The sequence below is a fragment of the Orbicella faveolata genome, unplaced genomic scaffold (genome assembly GCF_042242905.1).
Source record: "Orbicella faveolata isolate gen_17 unplaced genomic scaffold, um_ofav_v1 contig_2, whole genome shotgun sequence".
NCBI classification, from domain to species: domain Eukaryota; kingdom Metazoa; phylum Cnidaria; class Anthozoa; order Scleractinia; family Merulinidae; genus Orbicella; species Orbicella faveolata.
Genome location: NW_028301547.1, coordinates 4,336,777 through 4,364,527, shown reverse-complemented (window position 1 = coordinate 4,364,527; position 27,751 = coordinate 4,336,777). Strand labels below are relative to the sequence as shown.

The window sequence follows — 27,751 nt, the reverse complement described above, 5'->3', positions numbered from 1 at the left end:
TTCTAATACAAAGCTGAATGAGTTTTACCCGCGAGTTCACATTGCATCCTTCTCTATACAACTGCGCGAGAACGAAAAAAAATCTTCTGTCGACAAACGTAATTGCGACCGAACTTGATGTACTATTTTTTTTTTCTTGAAACAGTACCGCCAAAATTGCGTGCGGAGAAAGTCCCAATGTGCCGGTTTGTAAACACAGACAAACAGCCGCAGCTGAGCTCAACGACTGGGATACAAAGCACATGAACAACGATATACTGTTTACCTTAGTAATGAGAAATATAAGTGTTTCCGCTCGACGAAGATCTTCAGAAATAAATATGTAGTGTTTGAAGAGAAGCGCCGGAGTGGTTCGCCTTTTCAACTGTGCTATTTTCACAGAGTTGGCATCCCGGGTAGAAAAAACACATTCGTGTCTAATCCACTCACGAATCATCCCAAGACATCAGAAGGCCAGTCAGAGCAAAGGCCATGGGAACGAGTCTCGTTCCAAGCTTTTTTCAACTTGGAAGGGCGAATGGCAAAAATGTCATAAAGAGGAGGACGGGGTGTCAATTTAGAGGGGCTGGGAGTCATTAAGTGAAGATTACGCTCCACTTCTAGAAAGAGAAAAGGAGACAAGATTTTCTTTCCAAGGGAAAAGAATAACTACCAGCTACCAGTATAAACTACCAACAATTTTGCTTCAAACATATCTTTCTGCATAAGTTCATGCAGGGAATGGCTGCATGTTGTCGTAGCCATAAGTAGTTTATGCGAACTGTACTTCAAATGAACAGCAGTACAACAAAACAAATGCTTTTTATATTAAAAAATATATTTTATTGGTGCAATCTCGAGAAGCTCTCACAAACATCATACTCAATTGTAGCTTGTAGAGAACACTACAAAGCTCATGGCCAAACCTTTGTGCTTAAATAATCTACGATCAATTGCGTTAGGTAAGGAGAACTTGATCAGCAAAAGATTTTGTAGTCTAGCTCTCACTATCTCTCCCACGTCCCGGCCAACCCTAACTCTTACTACATGTAGGGCTTAAAAAATACAGCAAATATTTGCCATTGTTAAGAGCACAAATTCTCCAGTACACGATCGGCTATTTCCTGATTGCAAAATATTGAAGCAAGTTACATGTGACTATATTTGAAGGCTATTTGCAGGATTTCTCTTTATTCTATGGCATAACGCAGCCTGGATATTCTTCGAACCCCTGCCTAATGCAAAACCGTAATAAAACGATTCTATGCAACGACTGGCTAGATCAGTGCTAAATATTTACAATCATAAAGGTCTAGTCATACAAGAAACAAGATAACACTTGTTTCTACTTTCTCTCTACTGACAGCACCCTCCCTACCCACCCCTCTCTAGACCTATCTCTTGGACTACTCTTTTGAAAATAATTGACGTATTTTCCCGATTTAACACTACGCGGAGGAGGAGAGGGGGTATCTGAAATCGACGTCTATTACGTTCGTCTAAAGTCTTCGCGATGGAATGTAGACTAGCTCAGTCCGAATGAGCGAAACATACTGAAATGGTTCACGGTATTTTTGAGTTGCTTTAGCCGAGTAGAAAATTACCTTCAAAATTGAAGGAAATCTGAAACTAGTCACTTACTAAGATAGAAAAAAGACAAAGAGATAATAATAAACCATTTAGGAACAAGGATGGTGAAGGATAGAGAAGATGGACACGGATTACAAACGACGAACTTGAATAATTCAGCCTAAACGTTTCAAGATACGCAAACCGTGACGTGGCTCCTTTAAACTAATCACATCAAACAATTGATGACTATAAGTTGTATAATAGAAGTCAGATTTAAGTAAACTCTTGTCCTCGAATAAACGCCCGGGATGAACCCGGTGTCATTAATCGAGAAAGTACATCCTTGTTGTAACTTCAAAGCTACGGAAAACCCTCTGAGTGCAACATCTACAATCTTGTCTTTACAGCATCACGTGGAACATCGTGGTAAGACACGTGAAGTTTTCTTTAACTTCTTCATGTAAGCTTGTTTCACATGACCACACAAGTCGTGGACTGCACAAGATCCTCGTCTTCTATAACATACTTGGTTGTTCTCAGTTTGGCTGGTGTGCACTTCGTTTGTTCATAGGGACTGAAAGGAGATTAAAACACTTAGTTTGCAACATTTTAGCCATTGATTTCTATGTTTACCACAAGACCGTTATACTTGTTTGGTTCTCTGTTTGCTTATTTGCTTTGTTTGTTTGTTTGTTTGTTTGTTTGGTTTACAAAACGTTGATTCTCTAAATTAAAAGTTTATATAATTATGCAACAAATGATTTAAGAAGAAAAATCCTCACCTGTTAACAGGAGACCCGACTGCTTGGACGCAGGAGACTTCCGGTAGTTTTGGTCTGAAACAACGTTTCCCAGCCACTTCGCGAGGAGAAAAGAGCTTAAAAATGAATGCAATTTTATCAGAAATGTTGCAGTGGTTTTGCAGAATGTACACGTAGATATGAAACAGAATAGAAATTTTAAAAGCCCAGCTCAATAAAAATGTTACCAACATTTAGCCATAAAAAGTAATATCCTACACAAAGATATCACAAGACGAGGAATAACGAATTTATTCTATGACAAGTTCATCATTCAGCAATTCAAGACAACAGAGATCTCTGTCACTAAACTGAGAGAAAGAAGACCTTACTTCAGCACAAAGGAACTAACCTCGACTTCAAAATTCTCCTTGAAGGACAATTTCCTTTTCTGAGCGCGGGTCTTTACACAGCTTTGTCCAGGTTCCTCCAATTTTTGCGTTTCTTCGTTTACCTTCGCCCCTTCTGTTTCTTGCATTGAACTCCCACAACCCTTTTCTAGCTTCATTTCATCAGAAAATGTTGGAACATCACTCTTAATCCACGGAGAATTAATCACTGTTTCGCGGCTCCTAGCTCGTGTCATTGGTGCGATACTGGGCGTCGTTCCGGTCTTGAGTGTTTTCCGTGTCTTCAGGTTTTGGTCGTCGGGTCTTCGGGTCTTCGAGCCTCCGGGTTTTGTCAACTGTGCTGGAGTTTGTTTGTTAAGCAGTTCTTTTCTCAAGGGATAAAGACTGTCTTTGATGCAGACCGCTGGACTGGAACATTCTACAGCCGAATCCTGTGAAACACATGAAAGGAAACCAGCTGTCAAATCACTCTTCATAATGAGAAACGGTTATTTAGCTATTTAGCCATTACGGAAATTTTGCTATGCCTACGTATCGCTCAGTTGCTGTACTAGATCGCAAGGTCGAAAAAACACGCTCACATCATTGCTAACAAAGAGTAGATGAAGGGTGAGAGAGAGTTTATCCCCATACAGGCATACAAGTTATTTTTAGACGTGGTACCCGGTCCTTCCGCGGATGTTACCTCGTGCATTGCGTACACTTTTCTTTTCAACGAGAATGAAAATGCGCGCAAAGCCGCTTGGGCTGTTCATGCGAGCAAAATCCGCGTCATATGATTGGCTATCTCTACACGTTCCAGGGATTTCCGAAACCGGGAATGTTCTAAAAATAACTTCAGAGGGATCAGAAATTAATTCTGTTATCATTTATTCTCTCTTGTTACTAACCTGTCTAATGATGCTTAATCCCAGACGAGCTGCTTTCCTAGCAACAGACCTCGTTAAGGGCGTTGCTCGCTTTGGCAGTTCACTTTCATCTCCGTTTGGTTTTCTTAAAGACGCTCTGCAGCTTTTGAGATCACTGCCAAAGGAACATAAAGATAACTGACGTTTTTTCTGATATTCACTTTGAGAACTTATTGTGAAGTCCAGTTCCTACCTTATGGCGTCCCGTATGCATTTGAACCAGGTCAGCGCTTCCGTCCTTGACTTAGAGTACAAAAGCAGTGATTTGTCTCTACAAGTTACCTGAGAGAGAGATCAGAAATGTTGAACTCACAAAGAAAAACAAGAAAAAACAGTTTGATGCATGTACATGGATATCTCGCTGTCCACGATTTCCAAGCAGGCTTACCTTGAACAGAGCTCCCGCGCCAGAATTGTCTTCATTTTCGGTTAAACCGCCCAAAACCTGTTCCAACTCGCAGTCGATCAGTGGCAAAACGCGACGGCATAAGTACGAGCTGCGAATAACACGTGACAAACTTGTTAAACATGCCACCGGCTGAGCCAATCCTTGCGTAGCGCGCTAATTATTTTAAAGTAAAAGTTTAAGTCAGAATAAAACCCTAGCATGTGACAATTTAAATGAAAGCTATTGAGCGCTTCTTTACTGAGATGCAGTTTGTTTTGTTTTGTAATTTCAATGAAAACAGAGTGAAATTTGCGATTTTTTTTCCAGTTGTTTCAATTTTGAACTTTGTTTCCTTCGGGAGTTGCAAACTAACTTTGCTGCAGGTGTTTCAGAACAGTAAAATAATTAAGCAATAGACTTCGGTTATGGTTTATAGGATGATAAACCACGCGGTATGTTTGAATTGCACGAGAAGGATGAATAGTTTCGAGACCGTAAAATGCCTTTCTTTCTCTCAACTTGGGCATTCCTTACCTCTGTTCTTTGTCCAGTGAGCCACCTTTCTTGGCGTAAAGAAGAATATCCGAGAACAAAAAGAACATCCTTTCCTGTGATCCTCGGCTACAAACCTGTAAAAGTGTTGACCAAAACACGTGCCTTTATTAAACTAGAAACAACACCGGTACTATAATCTGAATTGCTAATGTCAAAAAGAAATTAAACATTGGTTTGTTTCAAACTACAGTGTAGGAGCACGCATGTAATTTTAGAAAATACGGTTCGTGAATTCAACAGTGTCCGCCAGTTTCAAAATTCACGCAGGAGTTACAGATCGAATTTTGACTTCGAGAGAGTAATTGTGAAACAATTCTTTTTATCTAGTATGTTTAATGTATAATAAGTATTTAATTCAGCGTTTAACTTTGGGAAAATTGCCGCACCTTTCCATATAACCCTACGGCCTGTGTTGAGAAATCGTATTTCTCGAGCAGCCTCGGTAGGTCTATAACCGTACTTTTCAACGCTTTGCCGTCATTTTTCAATCGTATTTAAAATAACCATACTGACCTTCAAAAGTGGACCTTCTTTGATAAAAAGCCGTCCTAAAGCAAATAAAGAAATGAAACAATTGCAACGTGAAACTTAAGTTTTGCAAAGAACAAAAGCTATCATTTTTGTTTTACCTGGAGCAAGAATTTTGGGAGCTCCTTCGCCTGTGAGTGAATTCTGAATGGACAACATTTTCTGAAAGTTCTCTCGCTGACGAATATTTTCATTGATGTGATGTGCAACTTTGTTGATTTCTACTGTGGCGTCTGAAACAAAAACAAAAAAGAGTATTGTTGATTAGGACATGCACACAGGGAAAAGCGCTCTGACGTAGGTCAAACGATCAAAATGTCAGTTTCATAAACTCACTACAGCCCATCAAGTGACCTTTCAGGCTGGAGCTTCTCCTGGTTTCTGTAGCATGAAGCGACTAAGATTATTTCTACTCCCCCCTGAATGAACGCTAGTCCATCACAGGGTTAGCCCTTAGCATTATATTTGCCGGTACCAATTTGTACACCTGGGTGAAGAGAGGGGCACTATGAGAGTAAAGTGTCTTGCCCAAGAACACAACGCAATGTCCCCGCCCAGGGCTCAAACCCGGACCGCTCAACCCAGAGGCAAGCGCACTAACCATGAGGCCACCTCGCCTCCACAAACTCACTACAGCGGTTAATATCATCTCCAAGTTGATAGATTATGCTGAGTGTACACTTGCTTACCGACTCAGCTTAACAGGTTCTTTAGAGACTAAAACGGTACCTTAGTAATATATTGACCTACATGTATTCAGCACTTTGTAATGTAACCCTGTTCCTGTAGAGATCATACCTTGCAACTTTTCAAAATCAGAATGATCTTTAGGTGTCTTGTTTAAGAGACTCTCAAGTAACAACTTATACCTAACAAAAAGAAATAAAATAACTCACAGGTTACAATGCAGTTTCTTACTTACATGTATTGTCAGTGGTACAACTGTTCTTACCCACAGACTATATGTACGACAGCGGATCTCTTAACCCAAGATTCTACAGGGCACTGGCAGAGGGAAAATGGTTTGTGTGTTTCACAGTGAATCTAGAGATCTATGTTCAAAACTAAGCCAGACTACTACTGTAGGTTGTGTCCTCAGGTAAGAGACTTCACTCACGCAGTGGGGGTTGCAATACCTGTATTGAGGGGTATCCAAATTTTAGGATCATCTGTACTTAAGACATCCGAGGTCGTGTGTTGATCAATACCCTTCATCGACCCTTGATTGATACTTGTTTGACATCTTGATTGATACTCAGTCAACTCTTGATTGACATCTTAATCAACAGTAGAGAGTAAACTAATTTTTGCAGACACGCCATCGAGTGTTAATCGAGTGTTGGTCAAGTGTTGACCAAGTGTCAATAAAGATGTTGATCAAGTGTCAATTGCAATGTTGGTCGAGTATTGACCAAGAGTACAGTATATCACTGATATCACAGAAAATTTTAGCAATGACTATTAATTTTTAAAAAAGTCCAGTTCACTGTTATATTGAGTGAATAAATATAAAAAAAATTACCTGGGAACTCGTTGCACTGGCGTAATCAGTAGTGCACCTAGATTTAATCCTTTACATTCAGCATGCATTTCTTGAGCTTTCTTGAAAGTTGCAAACTCGACACTCTTCTTTTCCCACTCCTGAAAAAACATAACACATGGAAGATCAAGCTGATACATAGTACATCAAAGTGCTATCATTCCATGAGGAAATCTTTTGACCTCAGATAAAAGAAGCTGCACAAAGAAGATGTTCTTTTGAGCAACTTGCAACTTTCAATTTAAAGTTGCTTTAAGTTGCTACACTGTAAATTGTTCCAGTCTTTATTCTTACTACAGGTATACACTGTAAAATGGAATGATACCACCTCTGTGATAATTTTTTTCTCTATTCAAAGCTATTTTCATGGGCATCACGAACCAGAAATCAAATATCACATGACTCCTTAACATTAGCTCTCTCTCAGGCCCTACATTTGTGTATGGTTTGATGTGTGAGGGGCAAACGACTGACATTTCAGGCTTACATCCATAATAAAATTACATGTATTGATAACACACAAGGGTAAAATTAATACATTTTTACTGCCAACTACTTATACATGTAAACTTAATTTTCAAATGTTCTTTTCCATACAGTCATGTATTCACTTAAGGTCATTCCTCACATTTGCATCACGCATCATTACTACGCATAATTTATGGCGTCATTAGTGCGTGCTCATGCATGCGCACATTGAAAACATGACGGATTTGCCTTGATATTGAGCTCTGTCAGTTGAAAAATGGCTCTAGCTCACCAACGAACACGGGCACCCCAATTTTTTTTTCCAGTCACTGTAATCAACTAATCCTAAACTTTGCGTGAGAAAAGACTGATCTAATTTCTACTGCTGAAAATTGAATAAACAAGAAAAATAGCAGATACACTGTGGTCCTTTCTATTTTGCAGTTTGGTAATCACATCAAGAAATTTGGTTCAAAGTTTTAATCAAGGATTTAGCTTTCTGTCTGAATCAAACTTAAAATGTTTATTTGTGTCCGACACAATGTATTGACTGTGTAGTTCAATGCGTGTTCTTATGAGTCTGGGCTCGCAAAGATTTTTCAATTACTGGGAATGCGTTCTTCTAATAAGCATTAAATAATGCCAAAATGGGGCATTTTCAATGCCTCACTGCTCCTTAATGAGCATGGGCACCCCCCTTTTTTATTTCAAAATTGAAGTTATCATATGACAAATATTCAGTGGACAAAGTTTGAACAAAAATCTATTGTCACTTTTATTTCAGAGGAATTACCTTAACTGCCAAATATATTTTTACCTGTAAGGCAGCCTGTGCTTTAGCAAAGTTGTTCGCATAAGTACTGTAAAGCTTGATGAATGGTGCCATGGCTAAGAAGGCATCACCGAGGCCTAAAGTCTCCATATGACTCAAGAGTTCTCTGTTGACTGCTTGAATTGCCTCCACATTGGAGAAGATGGTGTTCAGTGCATTTTGTGGCAGAATGCATGCAACTTGCAATGGTGCAAGAAATTGCTGAAAGTTAGAATTAGTAATACCAGAGATAGGATTAAACCACAATGCTTTCATTAAAAAAAAAAACAACATAGGGTTATTTCATACTAATGTGAAATGCATGAAACGATGATTTTATAAAATCTCACTCACTGATGTTATAGCATTCAAATGATCTTGGTAAGTCCTTTCTGTTGCAAAAATCTCATTGATAACCTTTCTTCTTTTTCTGGCTACGGTTTGGCTGCGAAGCATGTGGTTGAACTCTGCAGAAATGGCCTGACTTGTTTGCGACAATTGTAGAGACAGGAACTTCTTAGCATTGTGAACTGTTTGGGGAAAAAATGTCAGTTAAACCTTGATAGCTGTGAGGGCTGTCGTTAAGTTTTAATTCACTTGTAGCCTTGATCTTCACACCCGTAGCAAACTTGTCATTTTATGGGTGAATTGTATCAACTACAGGCCAGTTCACCCATGCATGTAACATCAAGGGTCCATCAAACATACTCAGCTGTAACAGGTGTTATGGGTTATGACCCTTATTGACAGCCCTGCAGCTGTCATCTTGTAACTTGTAGAATTGATAGGATTCACCCTGAATTCAAAAGATCTACATTGTGGCATTATATTAGCATAAATTAAACTATTCAACAATTAGATTATTTGCCCTCAATTTCTATTGAATGATAGTTGATGAGGGTGCAGCCCAAGTCAACTATCACGCACAGAAATTGAGAGCCAATGCTTGTTTTAGTATAAATCTACTAGTTGTTCATAACTTTGTCTTTATCTACATCCAGACCTCTTCATAGACAATCCCAAAAACACAAATGGCCAAAATTTTGTTAAAAACTGCACACTGCTAGGCTACTCACTATCTACAAAAGAATAGGTAGTGAGCAGCATAGCCAATAAAAGAAAGGCATTCTTGATAGAACACTAGTAAAAAATATACTAATTAGCAGTAAGACAATAGGCCCAAGGGTGAGTAATTACCTGATTACATTGTTTAGTAGACACTCCAAACAACTGCAATCCAAAACCTACAATTTTATCCTCTCAGAAAGCTAATGCATCAAGTGACAAGATGTTGCAGCTCACCTCATCAGAAAATACTTTTGAACCCCTGTCAGAATATCTTGTTCACGGGTAAAAAGGGAAGGGGTGGCACAGTGGATTTAAAATCAAATGGACCTTATGCCCACAAATGTACTTGTCCAAACGAAGTAGGGTGTTGAACTTTTTTAGCTTTTGGGTTTGGTGAAAACCATCCTCATCAATAAGTTAACTTACAGTGGTAATGGTCAACTCAAAAGCTTTTGTTCCTTTGGCTTTATAGCTTGGCTAGATTGTAGAATAGCGGCAACTCATTTGCATCTCATTGCACTCATTTGAATGGTTCCTTTTTTTTATTATGCTCGTTCTTAGAAGCGTCGAGAGATTTGTTAATAAGTGACCCGGTGTGGTAGAATAGCTCCTTTAGTTTAATGCAAGTTTGGCTTTGATTTTCCCTCCGATGTTGTATTTCCGTGAATTGACGGAACTGCTTTTGTAACTGAACTGAAATAAGCGTAAATAAAACTGAACTCGAAATTGAACACTGAAATTGATCTATTGGATGTAAGCATTGCTCACAACTTAGGCATGACTTTGTTGTTTTGATGGTCACTTCGCTCCATGGTTAGATGACTTAGATAGATCGCTCGAATTCAGTTCGCTCCAACGCTCATTTTGATTATTCCTAGTTCTTTCATCCACTGCCAAGCCAAACTCGGTAAGCTGAAGTAGCGAATTCGGCCTGCGAAGAGCGATCTAACCATGGAGTGAAATGACCGTAATTCGGTTTGATTGTTCCAGCTTAACATCTCTTCTTCAGGCTTGCCATGTTACGTTATGATTTACTCGTAACAAGATACTTCCTGAAGTCCGCTTCCTGAACTCATTTTCGCTTTATCATGGAAAAACGAACACATGATGAAAAATCAAAACACTAACTTTCATACTCACACTTTGGACGAAACGGACTCGCGCTCCCGTTAACCGAAGCCATGACTTGTGCAATCACTCCTTTAAAACGCACCTGATCAACAGTTAGGAACGACAACTACAAAAGACGTTGGCAAAGTCAAGTTCTTGCACCTTTCCCACGACCAAACGAAGTTTCAGAAACCACAAACTGTGAAGATTTCAAGAGGAAACAACGAATATTTTAACGTTCAAACTTCCCACCCTCTGTTTATTCGCGTGGTGACCTGGGTACTACAATTACTCCGCTGACCAAGAAACGCGATTACTCGCTAGACTCTTACCCAGTTTCCAGGTGTAGCGGGCGTACCGGAGTTTAGCCGCATTTTGGAATAAAGATGGATGGGAGGGCCCTGAAGTTCTCTAATCGTATTTTATTATATGCTATTACTTATGTTCCACCTTGGTTGTCCTGTGTCTTTTATCTGCGGTAAAGATTAGTTTTGATACGCTGGTGAACACCAAAGAGATTGAGAATATTGCTAAAAGGGGGTGGGGTAAGCGGTCGCTGTATTTCTAAAAAGTTTGCAAGTGGCCTATCAGGGTGGCCTTAACTTCGAACTAGCAATCTTTTTTCTACCGACTCCTTGACCTCTCTTTCCTACCGACTTGTTCAATCAAAAGGTAGCCTGGAGAAGGAGTGATATAGCGGGACGGAGCAACAAAAAATAAAATTATTTTCCGTTGTTCCCTTCCTGCACTACAACAGGTTAAGGTTTTACACTAGGTCAAATTGGTGGTAAAGGAGACTGCGTTAAGGTGTCCGTTTACAGAGAATCTGGAACGAGGGCATAAATCAAAAGGCTAATTTTCTGTCCTTTTAATAGTTTTATTTCTTGATCACAGTACACATGAGATTTGTCTTTAAAAAATGGCAAATCCCATAACGATGTATAATTTAGCTCCATGACCATTTCTTAGTTATCACACGAATCTTTTACTCTGGAAAACAGTTTTTCAATGCTCTGGATTCTAAACCAAGGTCCTAGGTCATTTAAGCCTGGATTTCACTAGCGACGCAAGTACAAGCGCAAACACAATAATTCTTATTTCGCCGTGAAAACGGCCTTGACGCAGGCATAAGCACAAGCGTAGGCATAAGCACAAGGTGCAAATTTGTCCTTTTTCTTGTGGTTGCGCTTATGATTGCGTTTGCACTGCAAGTGAAAACGAAATACTACTGAGGCATAACACAAGCTCGAAGATATTTACCACACGTGGTTAAGTTTGGCCAATGAAAACACTGGATCCAGATTACCTCGCGCCTAAACAGTTTGGAAGGTTCGGATGATTTTGCTTGTGCTTGTGTTTACGTCGAATTTCGTTTTCACTTAGGTCATCCCTATTGCTTGCGTCTGTGCTTGCGCTCGTACTTTACAATGCATATGCCCCAGCCGATGCTCATGAATTGAATGTATTAGATTTAAATTATGGCAGCTCTAAGGAATAAAATATAAGTTAAATGCCAGCATGAACTTGAAATGCTTATATTGTCAACATTAAGTTACAGGCCCACTTTCGTCCTGCATACATTGCAGTCATTCTAGCTCCCTGTTGTCAAAAAACGTCAAATACTGCTTAATGCCCGGTCTGAGTAATTCAATTTAACTCTTCCGAATATGCATGTCATTGGTGTAGTTATGTTTTGATCTCGGTTAATTTTTGATTACATCTTCTCTTTTCTTTCTCAATTTAAAAATTTTCTCAGGTATTGATAAGGCATAACGTGAAAAAGTTAACTGCAATGGAACACAGCTATTACGGTCAAAAAACGGGCCATGAAAAGTCGGCCGTATTAACGGGGTGGGGTCAACTTTCATGACTGGTCTAAACTTAGTGACGTCTTGACAGATCTATCACAATTACACTTCTAAACAAATATTCTTTAGTGAGCATTATATCCGGAATGCAATAAGATTTTAAAAAGATAAACCTTCAACTAGTACTTTCAATATTAACATTGGGAAGATGAGCATAACTGGTTTGAGAAGTCGTATAAAAGGGTAAAATTGTAAAGGATTATACAGGTTAGGATTTCAGAATGTGGTGGCAGCATTAATGGGGTTTTCGTATAAGAAAATGAATGGGTGTTTTACCCAGACAACAAGAAGTGGCCGTAATAACGAGGTGACCGTATTTTAAAACAAGGTGACCGTAAGGCGGGGTTCCACTGTAGCTAGAAGAAAATGAACCACATCTAGTTAAAATTATTTATATCAAAAATTAAATGAGAACAAAAATTAACTAGAACATCATCATGAATGGGAGAGAATTCTCAACTATCTGAGTAACTTGAATGTTGAAGCTATTGAGTCAAGAGAAAAATTTCCACTCAAAAAATATTATGTACCTCCCATTCAAATTATACATGACTTGAAAAAGGTTTTCAAAGCCAAAAAAACATTTTACATCACCTTTTATACTCAAAACAAGATGCTCTGCACCTTATGATTGACCACAAACCAGAAAGCAAGTATGGACAAAATATAACTTTGCAACATTTCTAAATAAATAAATAACTAGAAAACTGAAGCATATAGTCCCACAGAAGTTTCACAGAAATCTCTGTAAATTATCTGCAAGATTTAAATTAGTTATATTTTTCTTAATGGTTATTTAGAAACTTTTTTCTTTTTTTTTTAATGACAATCAGGTTTCACAAATTAAATTTCATATAGAGTGCTGTGCTGCTAGACAACTAGTTTAAAAAAAGGATCACCGTGGGAAAAAAACCTGAAATTGTGTTTAAAATTGTTGATGCCCAGCCAGTTTATACCATGTGTTAATTTTGTACCTACATGTGCATAATTTGTACTAGCTTTTTGTCAAAACACACTATAAAAGTGTCTATAAATACAAGATCCCTTGTTTTTAATATTTTAATTTTTAGCTCGTTACCTTAGCCTAATGTACATAATTATTACAAATAATTAGTTTTAAATTAATCACACTATTCATAGCATATCGTTTAATTTATATTACTCATATGGTTTGTTAGGCGCATTTGATCATATTCACATGTTAATTTGCACCTTAGAAATATTAAATATTATTATCATTATTATTATTATTATTATTATTATCTAAAACTGATGCTGCAAGCTATCTGTGGGCATAATGACAAATGCCTCAATAACCATAAAACAGCTGTAGTTGTTCTGAAGGAGGCTGGGACTCTGTACGAAACTGACAGGGATCGATGCTTGCCATAGCTTTTAGGAGTTGAAAAATAAATTCTGGTACAAAATTTGTCATGATCAGTGTTTGATTTCAAATTTTGACAGTTAGTACAAGTTGTCAAAGTAGTTGTCAAGAAGTGATACTGATGTTGCTGTTGGCCAGCCAGTGCCACTTCCCTATTAATTTGCACAAAATTGGGTCTCTACGATACCTCTTAAAGGTAACAATAAGCATGAGCCATGCTCCCAGGAAAATATTCTGGTATGTCTAGAGTTGTTTTTCAAAATCTCCTACTGTATGAGCATACAAATCAGTTTCATGTGGAAGTCTCCCCTATGGAAGTTTTCTTCGTAGATATCTACACATAACATCGGCATCCGCATAGAATGTTACCAATGTTCTAACCTACTACATACATGTACATAATAAAATTATAGTTCTAAAAGAATCCCTATATAGTAGCCAGGCTGAATAATATCACGTAGGGGCCCCGGCTCCTTCAGCCAGTCCCATTACAAACTGTTCAATCTCTCCCTTGCTTGGAGCTTCTGGCACTTCCCAGTAATCTTTATTTCCATGAATCTCATTTCGACATATTGGACAAGTGTTATTGACATCACTCCTGTAAAAGAGAGGTAATTAAAAATTACGTAAGCCAACAGTTAAATTAGTCAAGTGTCTCTAGGGGGCATCTTCCTACCCTTGCTACCAACATTATCATATGAAGGATAAAATTATTATCAATGCTCCTTAGTGCAACATGAAAAGCTAACTTACCATCTGTCAATGCAAGTTTTACAGAAACAATGGACACAAGCCAAGATCACTTCTGCCTTCTGATCCATACATATACAGCACTCTTCATTTGGACCTTTATCTGCTGCTGCCTCATCGACCCTATGAACATAGGAGATATGTACACAGATGTCTAAAATAATACATCATTTCCCATGGAACTACCATATTCAACAACACACAGTTTCTTCTGGTAATAAGTTTCTTCCTTCTGATACATACCGGTAACACATGCTCAATTTCAAGTTCCACTTGACAATAGAATAAGAAATTTGAAGGGCCGCCTGGAATAAAGCCCTAAGTGACTTTTGGAAAACTTTGAGGTAACCAGCAATGAAATACCTCCGAACAAATTTTACAGTTTATTCCGGTTTTTATTGGTGCCTAAAAACTACTAGTAATAATTGCTAGTTCCTTTTCATGATTAAAACCAGACTCAACTGCAAAATTGCTGGGAATTATTTCAATGCTGGCTACCCAAAAATTTTCTTAAAGTCACTTAGGGCTTTATTCCATGCACCCCTTCATTTGACAGCCAACACTTGCGGAGCTCAGCGGAGTACTAAAACAACATCTCTCAGACTTAACAATAAAATTACAAAGTGACACTTTGGCCAACCAATTTTAGAGTACAGTATCAAATTATTACTTTGAAACCTCTTTGTACAGAAACCTCCATGGGTGATACAGACACTTCTATATTACGGACAATTCACTAGGTCCCAGAGAAACCAACATTTCATATAATCTCTTCCTCTATAATACAAACACTCAGGTCTGCCCCTTTGGTGTCTGTATTTAAAGAAGTGTGACTGTACTGCTGAGACAGACATCTAGAATTTGGCCAAAAATATTTCCAAACAGTGATGAAGCTCTAGAAAACCTGTCAGGTTGATCATGTTCAAGTACCAGTAAAACTGGTAGCAATAATATTACCGTAATCTGTATGACTACACAAGCCTCTGCCAAATCACATCATCAGTATATACTAACATGGGTCAAATGTACATGTGTGTTGGACATCTCTCAAGCTGGAGGAAGAATTGAACACACAGAGAGGCTACTTCAAAGCTGGAATTAAAGGCGCTGAATAAGCTAGAAGATTATTGTTGTATAATTATTTAATTTTTGTGGAAATACCTTGTAAAAATCATTGATGCACAGAGAGATTCTCTGACTTCCTCTAGCTTCACTGGACAAGACACACAAGTCTACAAGGTATCAAATAAATCCTAAAATTAATAACAGTTAAAAGAAAATAACAAGAAGTATATCCAGTTATAATGTCCATGTACTCGTAAGCCTGTACATGTATGTACCAGAAGTTGCTGGTAAGAGTTAGCAATCATTTTCAAGACAACATATCTAGTAACACTGCAATGGGGTGAAATTGTACGAATGCCAGTCATTCTTGCTGGTCCTCAAGAGGCAGGCATTCAGTTTTACTCTCTGGATCATTACAGGGTATTATAAACATAACTAGTATCTCTTTGTACCATGAGGCAAAAAGCATACAGTTTAACTCTGACTGTGCATTAATCAAGTTCAGATATAGTATCCAAGGACAAATATCTGAGCATATTTTTAAATTTGAATGAACGCTATTGTGTTAATTATCCTTCAAATATTTTTTTGCAGTACACAGGACTTTTTGACTCAGATGTTCCCCAGCTTCAGCTGCGCCATATTCAGTCAAGTGATGAATTTACATCAATCATGTGCGAGCAAAAATATTTGACAGATCATAGGATAAAATAACCAACATGTACCTCGCCTTCACAATCTACTTTCTCCCAGTCCTCATCTGTTACACTACGAGTGTGCCTCAGTTGCCTGGTGATGTTGCGATATAATTTGCAAAACTGTCTGACGTCCATAACCCGTTCACTCTCAACATTTCCACCATATGTTCTAACCTAATTGAAGTATGAAATACAAAAAATCAAAAATCAGCAGGTAAACTGCGAGCTTTCATGGGGTGACTTGACACCCAAAAATACAAGGAGGCTCATTACGGTACATGTAACACAACAGCTTTGAATGTTAATTTCTGAATTCAAAGCACATATAACACTCTTCCCAGGCAGCTCTTTTAGATTGCACTAGCCCACACTGGCTTTTATAGTTTTATGGATTCTTTTTTTGTTTGATCTAAAAGCATTAATTTTCAGGAAATTATAAAAACGTTTTCTACTAGATCGATGTTCTTTCAGGCAAGACATAACCTAGACTTGAAACAGGAATTTTAGAAAAAAAAGAACAGCACATCTGTGAGTTTTTAGAGCAGTATAAAGCACTTGACTAACCTTGTAGCAAATGATTCTTGTAGTTGCTTTCCAAAGGTATGGATAACTCTCATCCGAGGGTTCCTTTATCGCAAATACGATATAATGGTCTCCGCCCTCCGCAAAGGTTTTCAGCCTGAACATAAGTAAACAGGTTGGAATGGTGGTGATGTAGCATTACTTTGTCAAAACTTAATTATATATAAATTGGATTTACAAATATCAAAATTAATACAGTCGAACCTCCACTGACAGCCAACTCTCAACAACAGCCACCTCTCTACAATGGCCTGCACTTTTTTTGGTCCCAAAGGACAGTCCATAGATTCACTTTTATTTTAACCTCTCTATACCGGCCGAAATGGCAAAAGCCACTAAAAAGTGTCCTAACTGACTGCTAAAAACAACCTTTCCACAACAGCCAGTTAATCAATGACTGGCAAATCCCATTTTTTATTGCCAAAGGTTACCAAACTTGATCGGCACTGCACGTCGTTGGTCTTCGTTTCTGTTTTATTGATATCTTACGTACAGTTTATATGCTAAGACAAGCATTTTTCAAGAAAAGAAATGTTACACCCCCCAAAAAAACAGGTTTCATGTTTACAGCCCTACCTCCCCATAACAGCCACTGACTCTAAAATGGTCACTTTCCATTGTTCCCAAGGCGGCCATTGTCAAGAGGTTTGACTGTAGACAAAACAAAGCTGAACTCAAGTCAGTCAAGAAACATCTCCAGTAAGTGGCCAAGAGGGCCTCTTAGAATATGTGTGTTTAATAAGAAATTAAACACCATTTTCATCAACATATTAAATATAATATTTACGTTTTCATCAAGATCTCAATAGTACATGATTTTCCTATTCTGCCTTCCAGTTTGATATTACATAACAACTAAAAGATCAAATAGAATTGTTTTTTTTTTAAACTCAAAATTAAACTTGTCGACATGAAAAGGATACATAGAGTATTATCTACGTTTAGTGTTTTTACTTAACTTACGTTTTGTTGAGGTGTTCTACTGCACCTAAACAAAGAATGAAACCTCTGTCTTACTAAAAAAAATCACGCCAGGATAGATTTATTTCCGATACAAGTCAAATGAACCACAATCAATGGTAATTTTGAAGCCTAACTACGTGCCCATTACAAATTACAAATTACAAATTACAAAGACTTACTTGCAAGTCCCTCCTGATTGAGAACAGCTAAATCTTTGAGAACGAGAGCATGATCGTGTAATACCTTAACCACAAAACTATACTGTTGTCCCATTAGTTCAAAGGCTGCGTTCAATGCTTCCTTGGTTTGTCTGGAAACAAACAAAATGTACGAAACCGGAAAAACATTTTCAAATCACGTCCACATCTTCCATCTTATGTCGAGGATCCGTGTTGAAAGCGATTCATTGCTTGTCAGTGGTTTTGAAAGCTTTATGGCATGCGCAATCGTGTTGTTACTTTGCGAGAAGACTGGTGAGGAATATATTTTGTTTTCACCCGTTTTCACCAAAGAAGGTATGCTGACGGCGACGGACAGAGCACTCACCCCCAGTCCATGGACCACCCCAATGGGCTACCCAAATAGACTACCCTAAAATGGACTATTAAAAACTCTGAAAATAATATAATAACACCAGCATAATATACCAACCAGTGTTTTTCTCAAATAAATTGTAAACATTCAGATTCAGGATCATTCAGGCTGTATGCTTGCAAATTATTTTGGAACAATTAAGGGCTATTAATAGATGGAAAGGAAATGAATGTTCTGCGGACTACCTTGTTAATTTGACATTGTTTCTGGAAGGTTTACTATTCAGCCATTATTCTTACCGTCTCCTATCATGTCATCTTTTAGCTTGTGCATTGTGTAGTGTCTGATTTAATCGCATGGAATAAAAATCACTGTGTGACATTTAGTAATGTGCTATTCCTAAATCAAATATTAGACTGGGTTCCTCACTCACATTTCAATCGCTTTTCAAGTTATTATGTTTACACTTGTATGATCCTCATACTGATTGGTTCCTCTGATTGATAACAGCCATTGGTAATCAAATGATGAAATTTGGTTTGAGTTTACGCTTTTCGCGCCATTCTGTGTTCAGCAGTTGCTTATTTTAAGTACGATTATTCAAAATGGCGGCTAAAGGCTGTACAGGATGAACATAAGCGGAAGTTATGTGTAGTTTAAGTATACTAGCAGCTAAGAACATTAAATAGTAAATAGTACTCATTTAGAATATTATTTTTAGGGTTAGTCCATTTTAGGGTAGTCCATTTGGGTAGTCCAAGGATTGGGGGTCAGTGTTTTGTCCATCACCTATGCTAACTTATAAAAATATACAATAGTTAGCAACAAATAGTCTTGTCGAATACCGGTAGTTGACTTACAAGCGTGAAAGTACCCGCAAAAACAACATCCTGTAATATAATCTGAGAACAGACCTCTAAAACCTAACTCAATTTCCGCCTGTGAACTTTATAGACTAGTTCATCAATTTTTCCATTTTTCCTCTTGCGCCATTTGTTTAAAAAAAGATTCTTTCTTTCGCGTCATGTTCGAATGGCAAAAGAAAAATTGCTTGCAGCTTGTATTGTCCGTCGAGCATGACTTTCTTGCTCGCTCAAGCAGCCAAAATCCCTCTTGCGCTTTTTAAAATGTCTTCTTTTTTTTATTGCGTCATGTTCAAAGGACTTAGGAAAAAGTGGGGCTGCTTGTATTCTGATACTAGTTATACTGTCGCATGTTTTATGACTTTGACTGTCTCACTGAGCTAAAATTTTTCACATTCAGTTTCCTTTTTTGTGTGTATTTTTTTTTTTTTGTTACTGTTTTTTTTGTTTTTGTCTTTCTCATTTTCAAAAAACAGAATTACTTTATCTGGCATTATGTCAAAATAAATTTGACCATGTCGGTTGGCCTACACGATTAATACGGAGAGAAATCCAGAACCTTGAACTGAAATTCGAGGAGTTGGACCTTTATATCAAGTTTCGCCACGGAATTATCCGGATCAAACACTGCATTTCCACCTCATTTACTTTCCTCTCAAACTGAAAACGGGGCCAAAAAGCGCTAACATGGTTTCCGGCAGAATTCCATGGACTCTTACTGTTCCCACTGTTTTGTATCAGGCTATTTTATATCAAGGCGGATCTCGCGCTTTTCACGTCTGCCAGTTGATTCCTCAATAACATCTTTTTTTTTAGTATCGAAATTAAATTAAACTCGCCAGCTCACGGAAACACTGGCCGCAGTTGAAAAACTTTGGGATCAGGAAAAGGGATCAGCTACTCCAAAACTAAAGGATTGTTGCATGGAAAAATATAACCATTACGTATACTGGCCTAGACTTATTGCGAAACAAAATCTTTTCGGCCACATCGACAAATCGTGCTCCGCATACGTGGGTAGTGTACTTAGGATGGAGATGCCCATTGACATGACATGACAGATGAGAAACGGTTATGACGCAAACAGTGCATACAAAAACCGGATGTCGAATGGTGCGTAGGACCTGCATGCGGAATTCACTGTTTAACCCGGTTAAATATATATCCTAAAGTCTCTGTATTCAACTCTGTAGCTCCTCGGTGATTTTTACCAAAACTAGACCGTTGCAGTTGTGATAGGCTTGACCCAGAATTGCGATGACCTCATCCAATCCCCCGCAGGTTTAGGTTTAGCTAGCTGTCAATCAAGGAAGCTGATCATATTCCTGATGACGTGCACGCCAGACGAGTCACGGAAGAGTTAATTAGGCCGTGTTGTTCTAATTCTAAGAATTTGAAAAACACTATTGTGAACACATGCGATTCCACGCATCGTGGACTGAAGACAACGTGATCGATTGAACAGCGAACGTGTCGATAAACTTGAACTGTGAACGCATTTACGCAAAGACATAAAACTTGAAACTTGCTGGTTGGTCCGGTTTTGTCGTTGGCAGCGATTTAAGGTATGCTAAAAGATCGTGAAAGAACTTGTCACTGCGCCATTCACTGACCTTGTATTTCTTTAATATTCAAGAGCATTGATAGTGTCAAACTTTAACGTCTTGTTTGTTTTTATAACGCAATAGTACCAAAACTATTGTACTGCCTTTGCCAACACGGGATTTTAGCTTTTACATTCTTGTTTGGTAAAGAAAATTCAGAACTGCGTTTACCGGAAACTGTGTTTCCCAACCCATATTCAAGTCTTTGAATATTGGTTGACTGCAGGCATATCATTGCTATACAATGTTCTATTGCCAATTACCACTTCTCAAGACCCTCTAGACAAAATATCCTGATGTCAAATTCTTCACGATGGTGTGCTAAAATTCTGTTGTGAACGTTTTGCTGTACCAGGGACACATTGCACTGTCTGTCGCGGGATTGGATTTAGGTCATTTAGAGTCTGGTGGAAGCTTAGCGAAGCATGATATGTATTGTATCATGTGATAGCATGGTAATTATCAGTTTCATACGAATAACAGCCGAAACGTGATGTATTGAACATATCCTCCTTTACAAAGTGATTATTCAATATTCACTGATTTGTTATGCAGCTCAAATTAACAGATTTGAACACTGAATCGGACATGGCAATGCAAATGAACTCTGAAAACGTTTAATTTAAGCACCTCGTCATATTAAGATCACGTTATTCTTTGCTGCTGAAACAGGCGATGTTTTACACCCCATCCTGCCGGGTGTTGGGGCAATTTAAATATTCTGACCGAACGACACTGAAGCGCTTTTCTTTAGAAGAGTTTGAATCCCGTGACTTTATTTTATTTCGTTTTGTCTTTAGGAAACAACATTTCCAAGTTCCTGTTAATTTAATTGTCATGAAAACCAATATTTTCAATTCCTGTCCAATACAACAGTAAATGCGGTTTTAAACGTTGCCACAAGGAAGTCATTAAAAAGCCTAAGCTAGACGTCACTATCCGTCTGGATAGAGCATTAAACTGGCTAACCTTCTCTCGTCAGAGTCTTCGAGATCAGCGCATTTTTCTCATTTCAGTTTGTCAGCTAAAGTTAGTGCACTTCAGTATACAAAGTTTGGTAGTGATTAATTGGAAAACTGAGAAAGACTTCTAACAACACTTCACTAAGCATTTTTGCTGATTTCCATTGGCTCGTCGACACTTCGTTTTATGTTTCATGTAGGAACCCGTGACTGGCTACATTTCGTTTGAACTTTTCATTTTCCTTTTTAACTGGCGTGAGTTTACTCACGGATAAACGAAATTGCAGGTGTCTTGTGAGTTTGACTGACATAAACTTTCAGGCAATGATTTGTTGTTTATCTTTTCTTTAATTATTCGGCTGAAAGAACCCAATGATCAAATAGAAAAATATATTGATCATGTGCAAGGCTTTATCTTTCTCCCAATAAAAAGTTGCTTTGAGAACTTATTTCAGTGATCTCACTCACAGAGAGAAAAAGGTTTTAGAAGTTCCTTTCCCTGTGGTTTTGGATCAAAAAAACTTCCTTTTTCGCGGGAAAAACGCGGGTTAATATTTTGACGCACTCAATGTTGATGTTTAGGTCTGCGGTGGTCAAAAGCTGCCTTTGGTTGGCCAGTTAAGGATAATTGTTCGCATCACCGGAGAAACCACACACGTTTTGTACATATACAGCCTCTGGCATAGAAGATAATTTGTATGTACAATAGATACCGAAAAGCTAGAGGTGCCGGTCGGTGGACTAAATCGAACGCGGTTTCAGTTGTCCATTAGCGCGCGCTAAAGTGTTAAAGGGTGAAGACGGCTGACAAACTGGGTAATTTTATTCCTCCATTAATTATGAAACATGAATTGTGCTAAAACTAACGAGTTCTTCTTATGGACTTTATTAACAGTCATTTGCCAAGTGATTCCATCGCCTAGCTAAAACGTTCACAGGAGCGGATTTTCAATGTTTGAACCCAAATAGAGGAAACCAAAGCTAAGATATTGGTTGACAGCCATCATCTTGACGGAGGCAAACAATGATTTCAGCTGTGGCCGATTCTTGCTCGGTTCGTTTGGATAAAGTTAATGGAAAAGTCTACAAATTTCACGCCTTAGTTTTTAACCCAGGTAAGTTTGTTTTCACTGTTGCCATTGTTCAATGTATTTTTCCTGAAGAGCTGAATCGAGGTCACTAGTTTTTATAAAACTGCGACGCGCTCGTTGACGGTTCGCGGTGACCAGTTTTGCTAGAAGAGTTTGTTCATACACAACATGATTTTAACGAGAATCGCTGTCTGTCTGATTTTCACCTTCTTGCTAAACCGTACTCAAGCGACAACCATCAAGAAAGAGTCGCCACTTTATGCTTTAAACGCTCAGAATAGCTCTTTAGCATCCTTTAGTAATCTGCGACCGGTAAGCCGCCAAAATAAACATCCTACATCCATCTTATAACCCTAGATCTCTCAGCGTATACAGTTTGTGTTTGCCTTCTTTTTATAACATACACCAAGAGAAAATCAAACTTGTTTTTGCTTTTCAGTTTGCGCATTCTCGGCGTCGCGCCACATAACCTGAACCTTTAAAAGTTTATATCGTTCAAGTTCGACTTATAAGCGAAAGTGCTGCCGTCTGTCTGCGGTTCAAGCAGACGGATCAAGTATTCGATTTTGTTTTAAATTTTAAACACCCGTCCTGCAGTTGCATTTGAAAGCATAGCAAAGTTCCATGATGCAGATTAACACTAACTGAAATAAACTGAACAATTTATTCGCTGTAAAGGCGGCGCTGTAAGGTGAGAAAGATCTAACACAAAAATTAATAAAGAATAAATATGTACTCCCATTTTTTCAACCGTGCAACAAATATGGAAAATGCTATACAAGTTGTAAGTCCGTATGGATTAATTATTTACTAATGTATACCAGTCCCTAATTTTCTGTCACTACGGTGCACCTTGATCAACAATACGAAAAAAAATACTTCTAACAGTTGTTTTCCTTTTTTCTTCATTGTTTTGTGTTTTTACACCTCTGGGTTGTGGAACAGAAAATTAATTTGCTTTCTGACGGCTTTGTTCGACTTTTCTTTCCACCATATGAAGCCACTTCACCGACCGGCAAGTGGAGTTAAAAAGTTTTTGTTTTTTATGAATTTAAAAGGCTAGCTTGCACTGAGACAGCTGCAGGAGCTCGAGTTTGTGGACTTAGTAATTTTGAATGCAATCTTGTCGGCAAAATATCATCAAAGTAACCACCTGTCGAAAAAGACAAGAAAGAGTTGCCTCATTGCGTAGCCTTACTTTAAATGTTTTTTTCTTCACACTGAACAATTAAGTAACGAAACGCGCGAGTGACTGCCGCGGAACTCAGTGACACAACTCAAGAAACCTCTTCTTCGTTGTGTGCAGTGCTTTGCCGTGGGCAAATTTGTTTTCTCCGTAATTCACTTTTACATTAGCGTTTTTCTCACATTCGCTCCAGGCCAGTTATGTCTGTTTGTCTATATATTTCATCTCATAAAGTATATTTCGCACCATTTCGAGAGCTAAATCATTTGCTACGTTCAGTTGACTTTAATAAATTTTCCACACCACCAATTACCAGGTTGTCACCCACATGCTGACTTCGACAGCGAAATTCATTTCCTCAGAGTTTTCTTTTATCAAAATAAGTGATCGTGGTTTAATAACTTAATAGATGTCTTGGCGGCTTGTCGTGTTTGAATGGCAGAACCTATCCAGATAAAACCAGCACTATCGCATTCAAATCGCTTGTTCACGATTTCACGATTTAGAATTTCAGGGGAATTTAAACGTTCGTAAAAGCTTAAAAAGACGCTCAATGCGGCTCTTTGAGAGATTCTGTACGACGTTTCAGCGTTTGACCTGTAAATAATTGTTCCACCGTCCAGCTTTAATGTGTGTTTTTAACCTCAAATTAATTTCGAAGGAGAAGTTAATTGTCCCCCTTTCATCAGTGAACTATATAATAATTTTCGGTCTATAGGCACTCCCTAAGGGAGATAAACTCAAACAGGAGCCTGACTCAAATTGAACGAAAACGTACGTTTGCCCTCGTGCAGAATGTGAGCAACTTTTTGGTCTTCGAAAAGGTGACAAAGGTGAAGGCAAATTCTGTCGGCAACAGAATCTTTAAGTTCGAGCTCAATCCACCAGGCCACCTTACAAATGTTGAAAACTCCCTCCACGTTCATAACTTGCACAATTGGCCTCAGACTGTAAAGAATAGAGACAAATCTCTTCAGCCGGGGGACTTCACACTCGTCAGCTTTGTTCAAGAACACGAAAAAGAAGAGGTACTATTGTTCAATCTGACGTGCGAATCTTTGGTAAATTCACGTGATTGAACAGGTGACTTGCTCAGCAGATGGTGTAACAGTTATTTCATCCCCAAGCTCTACCGACGGTGCGATGTTCATAGCGCCTGGACGCTAATAACTGTTGTTCTTGCCCAGCAACGCTGACAGAGCTTATTTTTGTGGTTTCTTTCTTCAGATTCGCAAGGAAATAACAAAGAAGCGTACCTTCGCCGAAAAAATTTAACGTCGGCATCTGTCACAAGGTATGTGCTAAGTCAGACGAGCCCTGTACAGTACTAGTTACACTATTAGGGAAATTGTTCACGTGAACGTTTCCAGTCTGAGATTGCAAAAGGAAGGAAAAGAGGAAGGAAAGAAGGAAGAAAGAAGGGCGGGAGGGACTTGGGAAAGAAGTTCCGTAGTTTTATTGTGATCAATTTAGCAATACTAGCCGAAATATTAACAAATTGGCAATCTTTATAGCCCACAGACCCATATAAGACGATCAATAGTTAAAATGTCTTCACTTCATTTTAGGGGAATTTTGTCCCAGCAACCAAAGACAGAGTGGAAATGCGCTTACAACGAACTGCTCAGTGGAATAAAAGACCTCCCAAAACAGAAAGAAGATTCTTCACCTGGACCCATCAGAAAGAGATCCAAAACCGTGTCACAAGATAGCTTTTCAAATGAGTCTGAAGTCTCCAAGATCGACAAACAGAGAGTGCGGTTTACAGGCGTGGAAGAAGGCTCTGTGGTGGAGACTCCAAAATGTCCGACTTGTCTTCAAGTTATTCCTAAAGACACGAAGGACTTCGATTCTCTTATGGAAAAATCGGTAACTATGGTAACAATGTCTAATGGCAGGCTCCACGCCCAGTCGATGCGGTGCTTTAAAAGCTGTTCATTATTTTTTGGAGGAATTTAATCAAATGGTAGCACTAATTTGGTTCGTTTTGATTCCATTTTAGAAAGAAGAACTTGTGACGATAATTATGAACCTCAATATGAATCTACAAAATAGAAGAAGGAAACAGGGATACTGTCCTTCTGAGAAAGACATCGCTCAATTGTAAGTATTAAATGCTTGATTTTGTACACTAAAAGCCGGGTTTGTCTATTGATCATGATGAAACAGAGAGCTATAGGGACAAGTTGAAGTGATGATCGCGGGGGCGAAGAGAATTTGCTCGTTGTAAAATCGCAACAGCAGACCAGTAATTTTCTTTCCTTTTTCTCTCTGCACTTTTTAAAAGATTGATTGAAACAATTTCTTTGTGTTTGTGTTGAGATATATAAGGAAATATCGTGAAAGCTTGCGAGAACTCGAAAAAGCCGTACGGAAACACTCGCCTATAGCTATAAGTTACGGTTCGTGTTCTTACTCGCATTTCTCGTTGTAGTGACACTGCAAACTGCCATTCGTGCTTAATTGCATGTGACACACCAAAAAATGGTTTTTATTTCTTTATAATCGGTTTCTGCAATATGACCAATACGTTATTTAGTACTATCACTATTTCTTGCAGAATGCAGTTGAACATCAACAAACCAGACCAAACGGCTCCAAAAACCAAGCCGACAAGAACGCGACGCCGATTGAACAGAAGTAAAAGACTGACGTCCATATAAACAGAAACATTGCCGGGCTGAAACTGTCGGTTGAATAATTGTATATGAAACACGAAGTTGAGAGAATACCAGAGCCACTATCTAAGCGCATTTCGAATAAACGTTACGAAGTGGACGCGAGACAGCTCCAAATCAGTTTCTAAACTTGAATGAAAAGATACGGTTTAAAACCAGGCTTGGTATGGGAGATGGAAACTTCAAGTTGTGGCCGTGGGGAAAAAAGAAAGCTAACAACTACACAACGAGGTGGTTTTTGCTGAAGCAAGAGAAACTTTTATCTTTGGGAGCTGAGGGAGAACTGAATAAAAAAGAGTAAATTTTGAAGGAACGCTAATGGGCTATTAAGTCCAGTTAAAAGGAAAAATATTTAAATTAAGACATAGATTCTTGTGGAATGGGTTTTAGAAAATAACAAAATGTGGACTTCCAATAAAGGAAAGGTAGAATAGACCAATTTCGATATATTGAAATTCAGTTTAAAACAACAGACCTCAGTACGAGGCTCTGCGGAATAACTGCAGAGTTTGTGGGGTTTATTTCCCAGAGCTTCGTACAGAGGTCTATTGTTTTAGGTGAATTTTAATATCTCGAAATTGGTCTATTGATAACTTCAAGACAGGAGTAATAGCCAATCACAGCAGACGCAGAAATCGCGATGAACCAATCAGAACTCGAAGCCAAAGAGTGCAATGTCAATCAAACGCGAGAAAACCAACACACGACCAGTCTGAGTGTTGGTTTTGCTTATGATTGGTTTAATGATAACTGTATAATCACGAACTTTCTAAATCAATTGCCAATTACAGAGCTCTAGAGAAGAGATCTGCGAGGCCCTATTAGGGGTTTTCGGGATGCGAGATATTTAGGTAAAAAGTTAACAGGATGCAAGATATTTTGGGGAAAAATTAATGGGATGAGGGATTTTTAGATTAGATAAAACGGGATACAGAGCTGGAAAATAGTTAATTTTTGCAATTGGAATTAAAGGGTAAGGGATATTAAGGTCAAACATTAACGGCATGAGGGATACTCAGACCCCGCTTCCCTCCCCCAATGGGGCCTCATTTGCTGAGTAATCAGTGTATAAATGTATGGATACCGATAAGCTTAAAGTATTTATAAACAGAATATATAGACAGTACATTTATGCCCAAAAAATATGCTGAGAAATTTAAAACAAAATGTAGAGTTTATTCTTTGAACATTTCTGTTAGTAAATTAAGATTAAATAGCCAAAAAAATGACTGCAGATTTTTAATGTAGCAATTACCGACCCCTGATAAGTATTTAAATTCTGTTTCCAAGGGGGATAACCGTGCCTCCAAAAGGCGTCAGATCGAGCTTGGAATGCACTTCAGTCCAGGAGTCTTTTTTTTAAAGGGTAATTATTTATTTGTACAGTTCTGTAAGTAAATAAAATAAAATTCCATGTTCTGCTGTTTCAAGTTTTCGTTGTTGACG

At 38.3% G+C, this 27,751-nt stretch overlaps 3 protein-coding genes across 6 annotated transcripts; 1 reads left to right on the top strand and 2 right to left on the bottom strand.

The window, feature by feature from the left end:
• Positions 1-799: 799 nt before the first annotated feature.
• Positions 800-10,362, bottom strand: LOC110055228 (rho guanine nucleotide exchange factor 39-like). The gene is made up of 14 exons (XM_089289209.1): positions 10,108-10,362; positions 8,254-8,429; positions 7,906-8,121; positions 6,603-6,721; positions 5,879-5,949; positions 5,182-5,313; positions 5,066-5,100; positions 4,532-4,626; positions 3,998-4,106; positions 3,803-3,891; positions 3,592-3,724; positions 2,704-3,132; positions 2,334-2,428; positions 800-2,125 (listed from the first exon to the last, which is right to left on the bottom strand). The coding sequence occupies exons 1-14, from the start codon at positions 10,148-10,150 to the stop codon at positions 2,023-2,025; spliced, it is 1,845 nt and encodes a 614-aa protein (XP_089145335.1). The 5' UTR covers positions 10,151-10,362; the 3' UTR covers positions 800-2,022.
• Positions 10,363-10,933: 571 nt separating this feature from the next.
• On the bottom strand, positions 10,934-17,804 carry LOC110055251 (RING finger protein 141-like). 2 transcript variants are annotated; one of them, XM_089289210.1, is made up of 8 exons: positions 17,567-17,658; positions 17,388-17,412; positions 17,001-17,075; positions 16,407-16,521; positions 15,870-16,016; positions 15,241-15,311; positions 14,083-14,202; positions 10,934-13,927 (listed from the first exon to the last, which is right to left on the bottom strand). In XM_089289210.1, exons 3-8 carry the CDS (start codon positions 17,006-17,008, stop codon positions 13,783-13,785), a joined length of 606 nt encoding a protein of 201 aa, XP_089145336.1. In that variant the 5' UTR covers positions 17,009-17,075; positions 17,388-17,412; positions 17,567-17,658; the 3' UTR covers positions 10,934-13,782. The 2 variants fall into 2 exon arrangements, with proteins under 2 accessions (XP_089145336.1, XP_020617294.1); XM_020761635.2 differs by lacking the exon at positions 17,001-17,075 and having other exon boundaries at positions 17,567-17,804.
• A 2,253-nt stretch (positions 17,805-20,057) lies between these two features.
• LOC110055247 (uncharacterized) lies at positions 20,058-27,735 on the top strand. Of its 3 annotated transcripts, none has more exons than XM_020761628.2 (6): positions 20,058-20,349; positions 22,246-22,465; positions 24,855-24,921; positions 25,196-25,496; positions 25,630-25,730; positions 26,188-27,735. In XM_020761628.2, exons 2-6 carry the CDS (start codon positions 22,375-22,377, stop codon positions 26,288-26,290), a joined length of 663 nt encoding a protein of 220 aa, XP_020617287.1. In that variant the 5' UTR covers positions 20,058-20,349; positions 22,246-22,374; the 3' UTR covers positions 26,291-27,735. The 3 variants fall into 3 exon arrangements, with proteins under 3 accessions (XP_020617287.1, XP_020617289.1, XP_020617288.1); XM_020761630.2 differs by lacking the exon at positions 20,058-20,349 and adding an exon at positions 20,460-20,843; XM_020761629.2 differs by lacking the exon at positions 20,058-20,349 and adding an exon at positions 21,161-22,166.
• Positions 27,736-27,751: the final 16 nt, after the last annotated feature.

Excerpts from the sequence above, each read along its gene's own strand:
- LOC110055228 (XM_089289209.1), bottom strand. The coding sequence starts at position 10,150 with ATGGCTTCGGTTAACGGGAGCGCGAGTCCGTTTCGTCCAAAGT. Across the intron at positions 5,314-5,878 it reads TGATTTTGAAAAGTTGCAAG|ACGCCACAGTAGAAATCAAC; the intron begins GTATGATCTCTA and ends TTTTTGTTTCAG. Across the intron at positions 3,725-3,802 it reads TGCATACGGGACGCCATAAG|TGATCTCAAAAGCTGCAGAG; the intron begins GTAGGAACTGGA and ends TTCCTTTGGCAG.
- LOC110055251 (XM_020761635.2), bottom strand. The coding sequence starts at position 17,660 with ATGGGACAACAGTATAGTTTTGTGGTTAAGGTATTACACGATCATGCT. Across the intron at positions 17,413-17,566 it reads CAATCAGGAGGGACTTGCAA|GTGCAGTAGAACACCTCAAC; the intron begins GTAAGTCTTTGT and ends TTCTTTGTTTAG. Across the intron at positions 14,203-15,240 it reads GCATCAATGATTTTTACAAG|GGTCGATGAGGCAGCAGCAG; the intron begins GTATTTCCACAA and ends CTATGTTCATAG.
- LOC110055247 (XM_020761628.2), top strand. The coding sequence starts at position 22,375 with ATGATTTCAGCTGTGGCCGATTCTTGCTCGGTTCGTTTGGATAAAGTT. Across the intron at positions 24,922-25,195 it reads ACGTCGGCATCTGTCACAAG|GGGAATTTTGTCCCAGCAAC; the intron begins GTATGTGCTAAG and ends ACTTCATTTTAG. Across the intron at positions 25,497-25,629 it reads ATTCTCTTATGGAAAAATCG|AAAGAAGAACTTGTGACGAT; the intron begins GTAACTATGGTA and ends ATTCCATTTTAG.